Source organism: Oncorhynchus keta, unplaced genomic scaffold (genome assembly GCF_023373465.1).
Source record: "Oncorhynchus keta strain PuntledgeMale-10-30-2019 unplaced genomic scaffold, Oket_V2 Un_contig_6569_pilon_pilon, whole genome shotgun sequence".
In the NCBI taxonomy this organism is placed as follows: domain Eukaryota; kingdom Metazoa; phylum Chordata; class Actinopteri; order Salmoniformes; family Salmonidae; genus Oncorhynchus; species Oncorhynchus keta.
In genome coordinates, this window is record NW_026288933.1 from 91,704 (window position 1) to 110,000 (window position 18,297).

The 18,297-nt window shown below is 47.1% G+C and overlaps 1 protein-coding gene across 1 annotated transcript in view; it reads right to left on the reverse strand.

Annotated features, from left to right (window-relative positions):
* The window catches only part of LOC127925995 (protein TsetseEP-like), a 52,786-nt gene that overhangs the window by 32,749 nt on the left and 1,740 nt on the right, over positions 1-18,297 (reverse strand). The window contains exons 2-3 of the mRNA XM_052511250.1: positions 15,375-15,484; positions 14,771-14,848 (exon numbers count right to left, since the gene is read on the reverse strand). Of these exons, the coding sequence (XP_052367210.1) occupies positions 14,771-14,848; positions 15,375-15,484 (188 nt within the window). The remainder of the gene's footprint in view (positions 1-14,770; positions 14,849-15,374; positions 15,485-18,297) is intronic.

Consider the following 18,297-nt stretch of genomic DNA (forward strand, 5'->3'; position numbering starts at 1 on the left):
TATTGGTAAAATATACTTACGTATCAAAATTAAAAGTATAAATCATTTAAAATTCCTTACTGTATATTAAGCAAACCAGACGGCACCATTTTTTTACGAACAGCCAGGAGCCCTCTCCAACACTCAGACATCATTTACAAATGAAGCATGTGTGTTTAGTGAGTCCACCACATCAGAGGCAGTAGGGATGAGCAGGAATGTTCTCTTGAAGTGTGTGAATTAGACCATTTTCCTGTCCTACTAAGCATTCAAAATGTAACGAGTACTTTTGGGGGTCAGAGAAAATGTATGGAGTAAAAAGTACATCATTTTCTTTAGGAATGTAGTGAAGTAAAAGTTGTCATAAATATAAATAGTGAAGTAAAGATAACCCCAAAAACTCCTTAAGTAGTAAATATGATAATATATATAATATATTATCATATTATCATAGTACTTTAAAGTATGTTTACTGAAGTACTTTACACCACTACGGGGAGCGAATGCATTCAATACAAGAGAAATATTGTAATGTTTGAGAGTCAAAATCGTTTTGCATTAACAGGGTTTTAAAGATTTTAAATAATTAGGAATGTGGTATAACCCTGGGGAATGTAAAGAGTGAGGCAAAGGCTGATTGGTTGAAGCCTTTGTAAAATAGGAGCAGAGGGCATTCTGATCGGCTGAGGGGACACAGAATTTGAATGGAAGCCAGTAGTGATTGGATGAGGAGCAGACTCGTGGACAGAGAGTAGATATGAAGGGCAAATGATGCAGATGTCTCCATGACATGCTGCTGGCTCTGCAACTTCTACAGTGACACACACATACAAACAAGCACACACACACACACACACTCTGGTCCACTCAAAGTCTCCATCTATTATGGATAGCCTGTGGATGGAACCACTGCTGTGTCTGCCCATCTCTCTGCTGCGCCCTGTTTCCATGACAACAGCACAGCAAGCCAGCAAGGTCACTTTCTCCAGCTGAGGCAGTGCACAAAGTCACTCCAAGGCAACAGCACGCAAGAGAGGGATGGGGAGGGAGAGTGAAAGGGAGGGAGGGAGGGAGGGAGGGAGGGAGGGAGGGAGGGAGGGAGGGAGGGAGGGAGGGAGGGAGGGAGGGAGGGAGGGAGGGAGGGAGGGAGGGAGGGAGGGAGGGAGGGAGGGAGGGAGGGAGGGAGGGAGGGAGGGCGAAAGGGAGGGAGGGAGGAGGGAGGGCGAAGGGGGGAGGGAGGGAGGGGGGAGGGAGGGAGGGAGGGAGGGAGGGAGGGAGGGAGGGAGGGAGGGAGGGGGAGGGAGGGCGAGGGAGGGAGGGAGGGCGAAAGGGAGGGAGGGAGGGCGAAAGGGAGGGAGGGAGAGAGAGAGCAGAGGAGGTGACAGGAACTTTGATAGAGTGTGATTAAGAGAGAACACATGTGAAATCTAATTCCCGGGTGTGAGTGTGACGTGTATGTGCGTGTGTGCGTGAGCGCGTGTGTGTGTGTGTGTATGCGTGAGTGCGTGTGCGTGTGTGTGTGCATGCACGTGCGTGTGCGTGTGCGTGTGTGTGTGTCTATAAGCTACTACGGTAGGGGGTCCATCAGTGTGAGGACGAAAGCAGTGAGAGACGATCCTCCAATATCTCCTCAGCCATCACACATTTGTGGAAAAAAAAGAGAGTGAGAAAACTGCAGGGGGGGCAACACATCCCAAAGACAAGCCCCATAACAAACGAGCTCTCCAAACTTCCCAGCATGCCCCTGAACGTCCTACAGCAACACCATCAACCACATACCACTTTCCCCCCGGTGCCCCAATGCATCATGGTCTCTGTAGTCTGCCAACCCCCCCACAGTAAAACCCTATCCGTCACGGTGCTAGACACAAGAGTGTGACCGTGAAGTAGAGTTTCCGCTGCTCTCTCATTTTACCCTGAGTCACATTTACCTTCAGCGGCAGACAGCATGGCTAATTAGGGGAGTTTATTAATATGATCAATTGACAACGGAAAACGGCACCTACACAGCTGTCTACCTGCGCAAGTAGCAGACGAAGATGAATGTGATTAATGACGTTCCATACATTTCCTCAACAAATCAGGTGATTAGATCAACTAGCGATGCTAATCATAGCCTATTGTTATGTGGGGTGTGACATCGCCGCATATGCTTTTGGAGGGAAAATTGCCGGAAAGAGTTTTCCATCCATCAGCTGGATATATTTAGGTAACAATGTTCCCAAGTTCCGTCTGTCCAGACCCTCGTTTCAAGGAAAACATATGCCTGGCCAGGTGCAAAGCCTTCCCTACATTCCTCTTCCTCTCTCTCTCAACGCTCTCCACATAGAACTTGGGGAGAGGCTGAGTGGTGGCATGCGAGCTTAGAGCCTTGATTAGATTAGGAGTTCAGAGCTCAGAGTTCAGGATCAACTAGTTGCTGAGTGGCTATCAATGTGAGCGAGAGAGAGAGAGAGAGAGAGAGAGAGTAGAGTAGAGAGAGAATAGAGAGACAGAGAGTAGAGTAGAGAGAGAGTAGAGAGAGAGAGAGAGAGAGGAAGAGAGAGAGTAGAGTAGAGAGAGAGACAGAGAGTAGAGTAGAGAGTGAGAGACAGGAAGAGAGTAGAGTAGAGAGAGACAGGGAGAGAGTAGAGAGAGTGGCAGGGGGAGAGTAGAGTAGAGAGAGAGAGAGAGACAGGGGGAGAGTAGATTAGAGAGAGAGAGAGAGAGAGAGAGAGAGAGAGAGAGAGTAGAGTAGAGTAGAGTAGAGTAGAGAGAAAGAGAGAGAGAGAGAGTAGAGTACAGAGGGAGAGTAGAGAGGTAGAGAGAGAGAGAGAGAGTAGAGAGAGAGAGAGTAGAGTAGAGTAGAGTAGAGTAGAGTAGAGTAGAGTAGAGTAGAGTAGAGTAGAGTAGAGTACAGTAGAGTAGAGAGAGAGAGAGTAAATACAACCCATATTTATGCTTATTTATTTTATCTTGTGTCCTTTAACTATTTGTACATTGTATGTATATATATAATATGACATTTGTAATGTCTTTACTGTTTTGAAACTTCTGTATGTGTAATGTTTACTGTTCATTTTTGTTGTTTTTCACTTTATATATTCACTTTGTATGTTGTCTACCTCACTTGCTTTGGCAATGTTAACACATGTTTCCCATGCCAATAAAGCCCTTGAATTGAATTGAATTGAGTAGAGTAGAGAGAGAGAGTGAGAGAGAGAGTAGAAAGAGAGAGAGACAGGAGAGAGTAGAGTAGAGTAGAGAGAGAGAGAGGGAGAGGAGAGAGAGAGAGAGAGAGAGAGAGAGGGTGGGGGGAGTAGAGTAGAGAGAGAGACAGGGGGAGAGTAGAGTAGAGTAGAGAGAGAGAGAGAAAAAGAGGGAGAGAGTAGAGTAGAGAGAGAGAGAGACATGGGGACAGTAGAGTAGAGAGAGAGACAGGGGGAGAGTAGAGCTGAGTAGAGAGAGAGAGGGGGGGGGAGTAGAGTAGAGTAGAGAGGGGAGAGAGTAGAGTAGAGAGAGAGAGACAGGGGGAGTAGAGTAGATTAGAGAGAGAGAGAGGGGGAGAGTAGAGTAGAGAGAGAGAGAGACAGAGAGATGGGGGATAAGGGAGCAACAGAAGTGAACAGAAAGAGAAAGAGCAAGAGAGAAATCTAGTTGAAGAGAAGTGAGCAACTGATTCCAATGTTTGTAGCGTAGCTTGTACTTCTCTGATGTGATGTGTGACGGGGTTCTATACTGTGTGAGTGTTATCCTGGATCAAGAGGTGTTGACTTCGGCCTGACCTGCTTGGAGAACACAAGCATCCACTAATCGACATGACACCCTGAGCCCCGAGAGCTGTGCACCCATCTGCAGCACAACTTCCACTGGTAAACACACACAGAGAAGGGGGAAGGAGAGAGAAGGAATGAAGGAGAGAGGGAATGAGGTAGAAAGAAAGAGAGAGAAAGACAGAGGGGATAGTGAGAGAGGGAGAGAGAGAGAGTTGGTGGGAGAAACCGGGATATAAAGGACGACAGAGAGAGAGGGAGGGGGAGAGAGAGGGAGGGGAGAGAGAGGGAGAGAGAGGGGGGGGAGAGAGAGAGGGGGAGAGAGGGAGAGGGGAGAGAGAGGGGGAGAGAGAGGGAGGGGGAGAGAGAGAGAGAGTTGGTGGGAGAAACCGGGATATAAAGGACGACAGAGAGAGAGGGAGGGGGAGAGAGAGGGACGGGGAGAGAGAGAGAGTTGGTGGGAGAAACCGGGATATAAAGGACGACAGAGAGAGAGGGAGGGGGAGAGAGGAGAGAAAGAAAGTGAGGGAATGAGTGAGAGGAAAAGAGAGAAGCAAGAAAGTGAAAGAGAGAGAAGAAAAGCCAACTGACCATTTATAAACTATTTGAGAGACAGAGAGTTATTTTGGCATCTTCTTACCAATGTCCTTAACCCTCATGTGAAGGCACTGAGCTGAATATATTTTATTTTTTATTTCACCTTTATTTAACCAGGTAGGCTAGTTGAGAACAAGTTCTCATTTGCAACTGCGACCTGGCCAAGATAAAGCATAGCAGTGTGAACAGACAACAACACAGAGTTACACATGGAGTAAACAATAAACAAGTCAATAACATAGTAGAAGAAAAAAATAATCTATATACACTGTGTGCAAAAGGCATGAGGAGGTAGGCAATAAATAGGCCATAGGAGTGAATAATTACAATTGAGCAGATTAACACTGGAGTGATAAATGATCAGATGAACATGTGCAGGTAGAGATACTGGTGTGCAAAAGAGCAGAAAAGTAAATAAAATAAAAACAGTATGGGGATGAGGAAGGTAGATTGGGTGGGCTATATACCGAAGGACTATGTATAGCTGCAGCGATCGGTTAGCTGCTCAGATAGCAGATGTTTAAAGTTGGTGAGGGAGATAAAAGTCTCCAACTTCAGAGATTTTTGCAATTCGTTCCAGTCGCAGGCAGCAGAGAACTGGAAGGAAAGGCGGCCAAATGAGGTTTTGGCTTTAGGGATGATCAGTGAGATACACCTGCTGGAGCGCGTGCTACGGGTGGGTGTTGCCATCGTGACCAGTGAACTGAGATAAGGCGTAGCTTTACCTAGCACAGACTTGTAGATGACCTGGAGCCAGTGGGTCTGGCGACGAACATGTAGCGAGGGCCAGCCGAATAGAGCATACAGGTCGCAGTGGTGGGTGGTATAAGGTGCTTTAGTAACAAAAACGGATGGCACTGTGGTAAAACTGCATCCAGTTTGCTGAGTAGAGTGTTGGAAGCTATTTTGTAGATGACATCGCCGAAGTCGAGGATCGGTAGGATAGTCAGTTTTACTAGGGTAAGTTTGGCGGCGTGAGTCAAGGAGGCTTTGTTGCGAAATAGAAAGCCGACTAGATTTGATTTTGGATTGGAGATGTTTGACATGAGTCTGGAAGGAGAGTTTGCAGTCTAGCAAAAATGCATCAACTTATAAGTAAAATTCAAAACATTTCTTTAATTGCCATATATGAAATGCATTAACCATTCTTGATTCAAATCTAAACAGACCCCCCCCCCAAAAAAAAGATCATGATGATTAATTCCGTCTCAGACGAGCCAGGTCATTACGGCAGATTGTGCAAGCTAATTAGCATAGCGCATCTCGTTAAGGTGTGTCTGTTGCTCTGGTCTCGGGAAACAGTTGGAGGAAACAGGACTAATTGAGACGAATCAGCTAACATTCACTCCGCCCTGTGAAAAAGACCTCTAACGAGACCTCGCTCTGACCCCACCTCCACCTCGCTTGCCATTGGTCAGGTGAAGTCGGAATCTGCACTACCATTGGTTAGGGTGTCAGTATCTGTGCAGTACTTGGTCCGATTAGCCCACTGTGACCATTGTGTCACTGAGAAGTACAGTAAATGTACCGTCACCACACCAGGAAGGAGATTTGAATGTGCTGTACACAAGACACATCTTTAACTGATCTGAAAACAGCTATAACCCCGGCAAGTGTATACACTTGTTATCCTGGGCTGACGGACCTTGACTCCAAAATGCCCTATCATTTTTAGAGTCTGAGAACTACTCCAGTCCATTCCATCATGAGAGTGTTTGAGATTCTACATCAATGTTGGAGTTGTAAGTTTCGATCAAAGTTTGTGTTCAAGGCTGTATCCCTGTTTGTACAGAGATCTGCAGTCAACAAAGACTGCAGGTAGAAGAGGTTATCAGAACTGATTTAGTTGTCTTTAAGAGAAGCCGTCCGTGGAACACACTGATTCTCTTTCCTATTTGTCAGATTTGTCAGATGGCTGCTGTAACCCATCTACTACTGTAACCCATCTACTACTGTAACCCATCTACTGCTGTAACCCATCTACTGCTGTAACCCATCTACTGCTGTAACCCATCTACTGCTGTAACCCATCTACTACTGTAACCCATCTACTACTGTAACCCATCTACTGCTGTAACCCATCTACTACTGTAACCCATCTACTACTGTAACCCATCTACTACTGTAACCCATCTACTGCTGTAACCCATCTACTGCTGTAACCCATCTACTGCTGTAACCCATCTACTGCTGTAACCCATCTACTACTGTAACCCATCTACTACTGTAACCCATCTACTGCTGTAACCCATCTACTACTGTAACCCATCTACTACTGTAACCCATCTACTACTGTAACCCATCTACTACTGTAACCCATCTACTACTGTAACCCATCTACTACTGTAACCCATCTACTACTGTAACCCATCTACTACTGCAACCCATCTACTACTGTAACCCATCTACTACTGTAACCCATCTACTACTGCAACCCATCTACTGCTGTAACCCATCTACTACTGTAACCCATCTACTACTGTAACCCATCTACTACTGTAACCCATCTACTGCTGTAACCCATCTACTACTGTAACCCATCTACTACTGTAACCCATCTACTACTGTAACCCATCTACTGCTGTAACCCATCTACTACTGTAACCCATCTACTACTGTAACCCATCTACTACTGTAACCCATCTACTACTGTAACCCATCTGCTGCTGTAACCCATCTACTACTGTAACCCATCTACTACTGTAACCCATCTACTACTGTAACCAATCTACTACTGTAATACTTTTACTATTCATATTTTTGACTACTTTTACTTTTACTTCACTACATTCCAAATGAAAATGATGTACTTTTTACTTCATACATTTTCCCTGACACCCAAAAGTACTTGTTACATTTTGAATGCTTAGCAGGACAGGAAAATGGTCTAATTCACGCAATTATCAAGGGAACATCCCTGGTCATCCCTACAGCGTCTGATCTGGGAGGACTCACTAAACAGAGAACATCCCTGGTCATCCCTACAGCGTCTGATCTGGGAGGACTCACTAAACAGAGAACATCCCTGGTCATCCCTACAGCGTCTGATCTGGCAGGCTCACTAAACAGAGAACATCCCTGGTCATCCCTACAGCGTCTGATCTGGGAGGACTCACTAAACAGAGAACATCCCTGGTCATCCCTACAGCGTCTGATCTGGGAGGACTCACTAAACAGAGAACATCCCTGGTCATCCCTACAGCGTCTGATCTGGGAGGACTCACTAAACAGAGAACATCCCTGGTCATCCCTACAGCGTCTGATCTGGCAGGCTCACTAAACAGGGAACATCCCTGGTCATCCCTACAGCGTCTGATCTGGCAGACTCACTAAACAGAGAACATCCCTGGTCATCCCTACAGCGTCTGATCTGGGAGGACTCACTAAACAGAGAACATCCCTGGTCATCCCTACAGCGTCTGATCTGGGAGGACTCACTAAACAGAGATCATCCCTGGTCATCCTCTACAGCGTCTGATCTGGCAGGCTCACTAAACAGAGAACATCCCTGGTCATCCCTACAGCGTCTGATCTGGGAGGACTCACTAAACAGAGAACATCCCTGGTCATCCCTACAGCGTCTGATCTGGGAGGACTCACTAAACAGAGAACATCCCTGGTCATCCCTACAGCGTCTGATCTGGGAGGACTCACTAAACAGAGAACATCCCTGGTCATCCCTACAGCGTCTGATCTGGGAGGACTCACTAAACAGAGAACATCCCTGGTCATCCCTACAGCCTCTGATCTGGGAGGACTCACTAAACAGAGAACATCCCTGGTCATCCCTACAGCGTCTGATCTGGGAGGACTCACTAAACAGAGAACATCCCTGGTCATCCCTACAGCGTCTGATCTGGTGGTCTCACTAAACAGAGAACATCCCTGGTCATCCCTACAGCGTCTGATCTGGGAGGACTCACTAAACAGAGAACATCCCTGGTCATCCCTACAGCGTCTGATCTGGTGGTCTCACTAAACAGAGAACATCCCTGGTCATCCCTACAGCGTCTGATCTGGCAGACTCACTAAACAGAGAACATCCCTGGTCATCCCTACAGGGTCTGATCTGGAGGACTCACTAAACAGAGAACATCCCTGGTCATCCCTACAGCGTCTGATCTGGAGGACTCACTAAACAGAGAACATCCCTGGTCATCCCTACAGGGTCTGATCTGGGAGGACTCACTAAACAGAGAACATCCCTGGTCATCCCTACAGCGTCTGATCTGGAGGACTCACTAAACAGAGAACATCCCTGGTCATCCCTACAGGGTCTGATCTGGCAGACTCACTAAACAGAGAACATCCCTGGTCATCCCTACAGCGTCTGATCTGGGAGGACTCACTAAACAGAGAACATCCCTGGTCATCCCTACAGCGTCTGATCTGGAGGACTCACTAAACCGAGAACATCCCTGGTCATCCCTACAGCGTCTGATCTGGGAGGACTCACTAAACAGAGAACATCCCTGGTCATCCCTACAGCGTCTGATCTGGCAGGCTCACTAAACAGAGAACATCCCTGGTCATCCCTACAGCGTCTGATCTGGGAGGACTCACTAAACAGAGAACATCCCTGGTCATCCCTACAGGGTCTGATCTGGGAGGACTCACTAAACAGAGAACATCCCTGGTCATCCCTACAGCGTCTGATCTGGGAGGACTCACTAAACAGAGAACATCCCTGGTCATCCCTACAGCGTCTGATCTGGGAGGACTCACTAAACAGAGAACATCCCTGGTCATCCCTACAGGGTCTGATCTGGGAGGACTCACTAAACAGAGAACATCCCTGGTCATCCCTACTGCCTCTGATCTGGGAGGCTCACTAAACAGAGAACATCCCTGGTCATCCCTACAGCGTCTGATCTGGAGGACTCACTAAACAGAGAACATCCCTGGTCATCCCTACAGCGTCTGATCTGGGAGGACTCACTAAACAGAGAACATCCCTGGTCATCCCTACAGCGTCTGATCTGGGAGGACTCACTAAACAGAGAACATCCCTGGTCATCCCTACAGCGTCTGATCTGGCAGACTCACTAAACAGAGAACATCCCTGGTCATCCCTACAGCGTCTGATCTGGGAGGACTCACTAAACAGAGAACATCCCTGGTCATCCCTACAGGGTCTGATCTGGGAGGACTCACTAAACAGAGAACATCCCTGGTCATCCCTACAGGGTCTGATCTGGGAGGACTCACTAAACAGAGAACATCCCTGGTCATCCCTACAGGGTCTGATCTGGGAGAACTCACTAAACAGAGAACATCCCTGGTCATCCCTACAGGGTCTGATCTGGGAGGACTCACTAAACAGAGAACATCCCTGGTCATCCCTACAGCGTCTGATCTGGCAGGCTCACTAAACAGGGAACATCCCTGGTCATCCCTACAGCGTCTGATCTGGGAGGACTCACTAAACAGAGAACATCCCTGGTCATCCCTACAGCGTCTGATCTGGGAGGACTCACTAAACAGAGAACATCCCTGGTCATCCCTACAGCGTCTGATCTGGCAGGCTCACTAAACAGAGAACATCCCTGGTCATCCCTACAGCGTCTGATCTGGGAGGACTCACTAAACAGAGAACATCCCTGGTCATCCCTACAGGGTCTGATCTGGCAGGCTCACTAAACAGAGAACATCCCTGGTCATCCCTACAGCGTCTGATCTGGCAGGCTCACTAAACAGAGAACATCCCTGGTCATCCCTACAGCGTCTGATCTGGGAGGACTCACTAAACAGAGAACATCCCTGGTCATCCCTACAGCGTCTGATCTGGGAGGACTCACTAAACAGAGAACATCCCTGGTCATCCCTACAGCGTCTGATCTGGGTGGACTCACTAAACAGAGAACATCCCTGGTCATCCCTACAGCGTCTGATCTGGGAGGACTCACTAAACAGAGAACATCCCTGGTCATCCCTACAGCGTCTGATCTGGGTGGACTCACTAAACAGAGAACATCCCTGGTCATCCCTACAGCGTCTGATCTGGGAGGACTCACTAAACAGAGAACATCCCTGGTCATCCCTACAGCGTCTGATCTGGCAGGCTCACTAAACAGAGAACATCCCTGGTCATCCCTACAGCGTCTGATCTGGGAGGACTCACTAAACAGAGAACATCCCTGGTCATCCCTACAGCGTCTGATCTGGCAGGACTCACTAAACAGAGAACATCCCTGGTCATCCCTACAGGGTCTGATCTGGGAGGACTCACTAAACAGAGAACATCCCTGGTCATCCCTACAGCGTCTGATCTGGAGGACTCACTAAACAGAGAACATCCCTGGTCATCCCTACAGCGTCTGATCTGGCAGGCTCACTAAACACATGCTTTGTTTGTAAATGATGTCTGAGTGTTAGAGTGTACCCCTGGCTATCCGTAAATTAAAACAAGTTTAAATGATGGTGTGTGGATTGCTTAATATAAGGAATTTGACATTATTTATACTTTTACTTTTACTTTTGATCATTAAGTATATTTGATCAATTACATTTACTTTTGATACTTTAGTATATTTAAAACCAAATACTTTTAGTCTTTTACTCAAATAGTATTTTACTGGGTGACTTTCAATTTTACTTGTCATTTTCTATTAAGATATCTTTACTTTTACTCAAATATAACAATTGGGTACTTTTTACACCACTAGCAATGTGTCTATCTACGTGTTTCTGTGTCTGTGAAAAACAGAGCTTCAGTACTCCCCAGAGTCAAGATAAGGCAGTGCAGAACAGGCTAGGAGCCGCCTTTCATATGGAAATGAGGCCTTGTTTTGGTGGGCAGATATTGCAGCGCTTCAATCACAGAAGACAGGAATGAACTCACATTTATTTCAGGAAGCAGCTTTTTGTGGGTATGCCTTAACAAGGAGAGTGAAGGCGGCTTGGCCTTGTGTCAAAACAACAGTGGGTGCAACACTAGGCTAAAATAGCATGACGCTAGGCTAAAATAGCATGACACTAGGCCAAAATAGCATGACACTAGGCTAAAATAGCATGACACTAGGCTAAAATAGCATGATGCTAGGCTAAAATAGCATGACACTAGGCTAAAATAGCATGATGCTAGGCTAAAATAGCATGACACTAGGCTAAAATAGCATGACACTAGGCTAAAATAGCATGACACTAGGCTAAAATAGCATGATGCTAGGCTAATTCATCAATGAGAAGTGTCTCTCCTTTATCAGTGAGCCTTAGCCTAGATGCCCATGGCAGATATTAGCTGTTGGGTATTTGTTGAAGAATGTTAAACATCTGTGTCATGGGTACGACAGTGCACACAGACACACACACAGACACACACACAAACACACAAAGACAGGGAGCTCTATGTTCTGATCACTACTAAGCCAAAAGCATGCAATAACATGGTAATAACAATTCTCCACATGAACACGAATGCATTGCATGTGTCAGTGGATGGCTAACCAGTTGCCTTGCCCTAGTGGCAGACCCTGAACCTCTCAATGAGACTCGGGTGGATTATGACACTGGTTCAGTGGATGGCTAACCAGTTGCCTTGCCCTAGTGGCAGACCCTGAACCTCTCAATGAGACTCGGGTGGATTATGACACTGGTTCAGTGGATGGCTAACCAGTTGCCTTGCTCTAGTGGCAGACCCTGAACCTCTCAATGAGACTCGGGTGGATTATGACACTGGTTCAGTGGATGGCTAACCAGTTGCCTTGCCCTAGTGGCAGACCCTGAACCTCTCAATGAGACTCGGGTGGATTATGACACTGGTTCAGTGGATGGCTAACCAGTTGCCTTGCCCTAGTGGCAGACCCTGAACCTCTCAATGAGACTCGGGTGAATTATGACACTGGTTCAGTGGATGGCTAACCAGTTGCCTTGCCCTAGTGGCAGACCCTGAACCTCTCAATGAGACTCGGGTGGATTATGACACTGGTTCAGTGGATGGCTAACCAGTTGCCTTGCCCTAGTGGCAGACCCTGAACCTCTCAATGAGACTCGGGTGGATTATGACACTGGTTCAGTGGATGGCTAACCAGTTGCCTTGCCCTAGTGGCAGACCCTGAACCTCTCAATGAGACTCGGGTGGATTATGACACTGGTTCAGTGGATGGCTAACCAGTTGCCTTGCCCTAGTGGCAGACCCTGAACCTCTCAATGAGACTCGGGTGGATTATGACACTGGTTATGACATTGTAATACTTCAGTTGTTACATTGCTATTACATAGTAAGTACATTGAGGTGGCGGTGGGAGCGACAGGTCTGAATGGGTGGAAGTGGTGTGGATGAGAATGGAGGCTTGTGGGTGTGATCTCATGTCGTGAGGTATAAACGTATGATGATCAACACTTCACTGACAAAACACTGAAGTCCAAAGTAAAATGTAACAACAAACAGAATAGAAAAGAGACTTTCAGAGAAATAGGCTAAAAAAGAAGCAACAAAACCTGGCAACCCACAAACCGCTTTGAGAGATCTCCGTTTGAAGTGGTTTGCTTTGGGGGTATTTTCATAGTTGTTTTTGTGGTGTCCATTCTGTTTGTGCTCTGCTTAATGGTCCCTGAGCCCAAAGGAATCGCACGCCGCACCGCTGCCAAGCCACTTCTATCAGTTCAATCCACTGAACTCTGATTGATTGTTTTTGTCTGTCTTTTTTCCCCTCCAATTTCCCTGCCCGCCTTTGATGAAAGTCACCTGAATTCATCTTAACTTGTGCTTCTGAACGGTCTCTTTATACTCCAAAAATAAGGTGCTGTGGCTGGTTAGGTGACAGTCAGAGTAGTTTCCCAGGCAAACCAGACTTTTATCTGATAAATACTTTTCCGTTTGCCCCTCTGGTGCAAAGACAAAGACGATTGCAGAGAGGTGATTCCATCTCTCTCTCTCACGCTCTCTCTCTCACTCTCACTCTCTCTCTCTCACGCTCTCTCTCTCACTCTCACTCTCTCTCTGTCTCTCTCTCTCTCTCTCTCTCTCTCTCTCTCTCTCTCTCTCTCTCTCTCTCTCTCTCTCTCTCTCTCTCTCGCTCTCTCTCTCTCTCTCTCTCTCTCTCTCTCTCTCACGCTCTCTCTCTCACTCTCACTCTCTCTCTGTCTCTCTCTCTCTCTCTCTCTCTCTCTCTCTCTCTCTCTCTCTCTCTCTCTCTCTCTCTCTCTCTCTCTCTCTCTCTCTCTCTCTCTCTCTCTCTCTCTCTCTCTCTCTCTCTCTCTCTCTCTCTCTCTCTCTCTCTCTCTCTCTCTCTCTCTCTCTCTCTCTCTCTCTCTCTCTCTCTCTCTCTCTCTCTGTGTGACTAATTCAATCACCCAGGGCCTCGTGGTGGTTAAAGTGGGACTTAGAGGATGAGCGTTGGAGCTTTTGTTCCAGCAAGGCTTTATTGTATCCAGCACCACAGGGTTGGTGGAATCCAGCATCAACACAAGCTTTGCTTTGCCAGGCTTTTTCCACTTTTTCCACCATCCAGCAGAAATGTACAGGTTCTTAGCAGCAATCGTCCAGGCTGGATGGCTTAATTATTATTGACGTTCCACTGGCAGTCGTGGTAATTTGCAGAGTTCTCCGCCTGCAGTGGATTCTGAGAAACAGAGCGATGCCGAGTGGCCAAACAAAGACTTGGTGCGTCTCGTTTTGTTTGAGGCAGAAAAATAATGACTCCGTGAAGTGCAGGAGCTACTGTTGTATATAGACTGATCAACATCCATCATGTCTACATGGAGACGGGTTGAGGAGAAAGACAAGGAGGCAGAGATAAAGGATTTTGAAACGGCTGACTCTCCTCAGATACCAGGAGTATGCAGTAGTTGAGTATAAGTCCATCACAGCACCATTCCTGACTGCTTACCTCATTCCCTGATAACACTGTGTGCTCGGTGGAGATATTAAAATCTCATATTATCCTCATCCTGCCTTTATCACTAAGCCCTGGGCCGTGCTTCTATTGTTTCCTATGGCAGTGCTTCGGATGAGTTGACCAGCGTCCAGGAAATAGGATCTCTCTCTGATTGATTTGGAGATTACCATCGTGTTCCCATGAATTTATCTTGATCGCCTCTCCTGGAGCTGAGATTGATTCGGTCTTAATTTCGAGTTTTTTTCAACGTTCAAAACCCCAAATAAAGTGACAAGCTGCATTTGTAGTGAATAGTAACTCCCTGTCTGTCTACTTGGCCACTATTTAAAGATGTGTAGGAGATTCTCTCTCTCTTGATGACATTCTCTCTCTCTTGATAACATCACAGTGGGGAAACGAAAGCACTGAGCCGGGATTGGCCGACGATAGTCAGGGACCCCCAAAGGACTTACAACCACTTCAAGACGGAGGAAACTGGGGCAGTTGTGTTGTCTTACAGTAGCACCACCACCACCACCAGGAAAACGGTTAGAAGCAACGGTGACTACAATCAACAACAACAACAAATATGGTGCTGGGTGAAAAGGGAGGCAGCCATCTTACCTGGGGACACAGGCCGAGGACTCCCCCTCGGGGGCCTCTGGGGCCGGGCAGCAGAACTGGTGCAGCACAGTCTGGTTCCTGGGAGATACGACGGAGAGAGGAGGGAGAGAAAAGGGAGGGAAAGGACATTAGCGAGGCAGGAGGAATAGTAAGGAGCTTGTTTGAAATTGAATTACTAGAACTGGCATCAGCCATATTGAGGGAACCCAAGAGGGTAGAGACAAATTCCTGTGGTCTGGGGGCTTTATCCCTGTTTTAGTCATATTTCTATGGCTTTAACTAATACATGCAATGGAACTGTTACGGAGGTTTCTTTCTTATGTACATACTGTTGAAATGACACTGTTTAAAATGCATTGTAATACAAATACTGTGTTTTACTGTATGGAAGGGGGTTGGAGTATTGCATCGATGAGGAGAGAGTGTTCGTTGGTTCAGCAAACAAACGAGCTAAGCGTGAAAGGAGATGTCCATTTCACTAGCCCCCCAAAAAAAGCTGCTTCCATTTTGCCCTCTCAACACTAGGTTCACTTCATTTATTAGACATTGTGACACAAAATAGCCTTTTTTACAACTTAATCAACCTCCTGTTGACCTGGCTTACATGGCTGCCGGGCCGTGGCGGCTCGTTTTCCCCCTGCTGGCAGCTGTGGGGCTTGCAGGTACCGAGGAGCGGTCAGACATGTCCAGACGTGTGGTGAACGGGCCAAAGGGCTGGAGGAGGGCCAGACTCTCACAGTGAGAGGGAAGAGAGATGGCAGATGTCCCCGACGACGGGCTGCTTGGAGTGGGGCACGTGGCTGCCTCTCCGCCCTATAACCCTCCCCACCTCCACCCATCCTGCCTCCACATAACCTAGCCAGAGAACATTGACTAGCATAGTGCCATGTGGGGCTCAGCTGGTTAGAGCGTAGAGCTAGCAATGCCAAGGTTGTGGGTTCAGTTCCCGCAGGAATTCTCCTATCTCTCTTCTGCCTGGACACGGGGCGTGGAGAGAGAGAGCGAGTCGATTTACAGAGCCCAATCCTTTGCTTTGTCCTCTAACTCTCCATATCTCTCTCTCTCTGCCTTTCTATCTCAGTCTCTATTCCCCCACTCCATCTCTCTCTCCCTCTCCATCAACCTCTCTAAGGAACGACATTCCCTTGGCTTCCTCTCAGGAACGACATTCCCTTGGCTTCCTCTCAGGAACAACATTCCTTTGGCTTCCTCTCAGGAACGACATTCCCTTGGCTTCCTCTCAGGAACAACATTCCCTTGGCTTCCTCTCAGGAACGACATTCCCTTGGCTTCCTCTCAGGAATGACATTCCCTTGGCTTCCTCTCAGGAACGACATTCCCTTGGCTTCCTCTCAGGATCGGTACATGGGGAACAGGAGATCTGGAGACTGGGTAGCTCCTTCAAGGATAGCATTCACTCACCTGTGAGTGGAGAGTGGCCACCTTAGAAAAATAATGACTAGAATAAAAATATCAATTATATTTATGTGGTAGAGACACTTCCCTATACCCAAACCCACTACTCATGATGGAAGGTAATGCCTGTCTGTCGGAAAGCCGCAATGTTTAGAAGTCACCAGAGTCCATCATGAACTGTCTGATACTTATCATAAGATAACAAATTGAGAGAGGACAGAGAGAAAGAGAGAGAGAGAGAGAGGGTTGAGGAAAGGGGTGAACTAAGAGGCTAAGAAAAAGAGGGTGTGATAAAGAGAGAAATGCAGTGATAGAGAGATAGATACATGGAGATAATTAGAGCGATAGTGAGAGAATGGTGGCTGGAGATGGTGAGATAGAGAATTCATAAAATGAGAGTGAGAGAGGTATATATATATATATATATATATATATATAGAGAGAGAGAGAGAGAGAGAGAGAGAGAGAGAGAGAGAGAGAGAGAGAGAGAGAGAGAGAGAGAGAGAGAGAGAGAGAGAGAGAGAGAGAGAGAGAGAGAGAGAGAGAGAGAGAGAGAGAGAGAGAGAGAGAGAGAGAGAGAGAGAGAGAGAGAGAGAGAGAGAGAGAGAGAGAGAGAGAGAGAGAGAGAGAGAGAGAGAGAGAGAGAGAGAGAGAGAGAGAGAGAGAGAGAGAGAGAGAGAGATGCACTCACATACCACTGACCCAATGTTGTTGCTGTATCTCTAGTGGTGGTTCACAGTCGTATAAATCAATGGAAGTGGGGGAACAGGCTAATTCATTTCTATTGTTAACTACTCTGCTAATTGATTTCTCTTTAATGACCATGACACAACAGGGTTTTAAGAGGTCGTCAACACTAAAGGGTCACACCGGGGACCAATTACCAGACGCACACAGAAGGCGACGTTTACACAGATCATTTGTAATTATTATGACAAACAACCAAAATGGCCACCACAGAGAAGGAGAGAGAGCAGGTTTGTATTGGTGTAGTGTTCTGCTCTCACATGTCAGCGGTTTCACGGCAATAGCGTCTTCTTCTTCTTCTGTAACTAGAAGATGAGTCGCTGTCCTGCACAAGTTAGTTTGCTCATAAATGTGTTCTCAAGCCCCCTCAAAAAGAGGCATCAAGTTCTTGCTGTCGGGGGCCAAGTGAAAGAAGGCGTCGCCAAGGCATCAAAAGCAACATTAGTCTCAGAGGATGTATCATTTCAATTTCCTCATTAGAAGTTGAACTCTTTGGAATACATGTCAGTGAAGGGTGGGTTTTAGCATCCAGAACACCGCTCGTCTAACGTTCCCTCTGGCACAGTCTGTTTGGAATACATGTCAGTGAAGGGTGGGTTTTAGCATCCAGAACACTGCTCGTCTAACGTTCCCTCTGGCACAGTCTGTTTGGAATACATGTCAGTGAAGGGTGGGTTTTAGCATCCAGAACACTGCTCGTCTAACGTTCCCTCAGGCACAGTCTGTTTGGAATACATGTCAGTGAAGGGTGGGTTTTAGCATCCAGAACACCGCTCGTCTAACGTTCCCTCAGGCACAGTCTGTTTGGAATACATGTCAGTGAAGGGTGGGTTTTAGCATCCAGAACACTGCTCGTCTAACGTTCCCTCTGGCACAGTCTGTTTGGAATACATGTCAGTGAAGGGTGGGTTTTAGCATCCAGAACACCGCTCGTCTAACGTTCCCTCTGGCACAGTCTGTTTGGAATACATGTCAGTGAAGGGTGGGTTTCAGCATACAGAACACTGCTCGTCTAACGTTCCCTCTGGCACAGTCTGTTTGGAATACATGTCAGTGAAGGGTGGGTTTTAGCATCCAGAACACCGCTCGTCTAACGTTCCCTCTGGCACAGTCTGTTTGGAATACATGTCAGTGAAGGGTGGGTTTTAGCATCCAGAACACTGCTCGTCTAACGTTCCCTCTGGCACAGTCTGTTTGGAATACATGTCAGTGAAGGGTGGGTTTCAGCATACAGAACACTGCTCGTCTAACGTTCCCTCTGGCACAGTCTGTTTGGAATACATGTCAGTGAAGGGTGGGTTTTAGCATCCAGAACACTGCTCGTCTAACGTTCCCTCTGGCACAGTCTGTTTGGAATACATGTC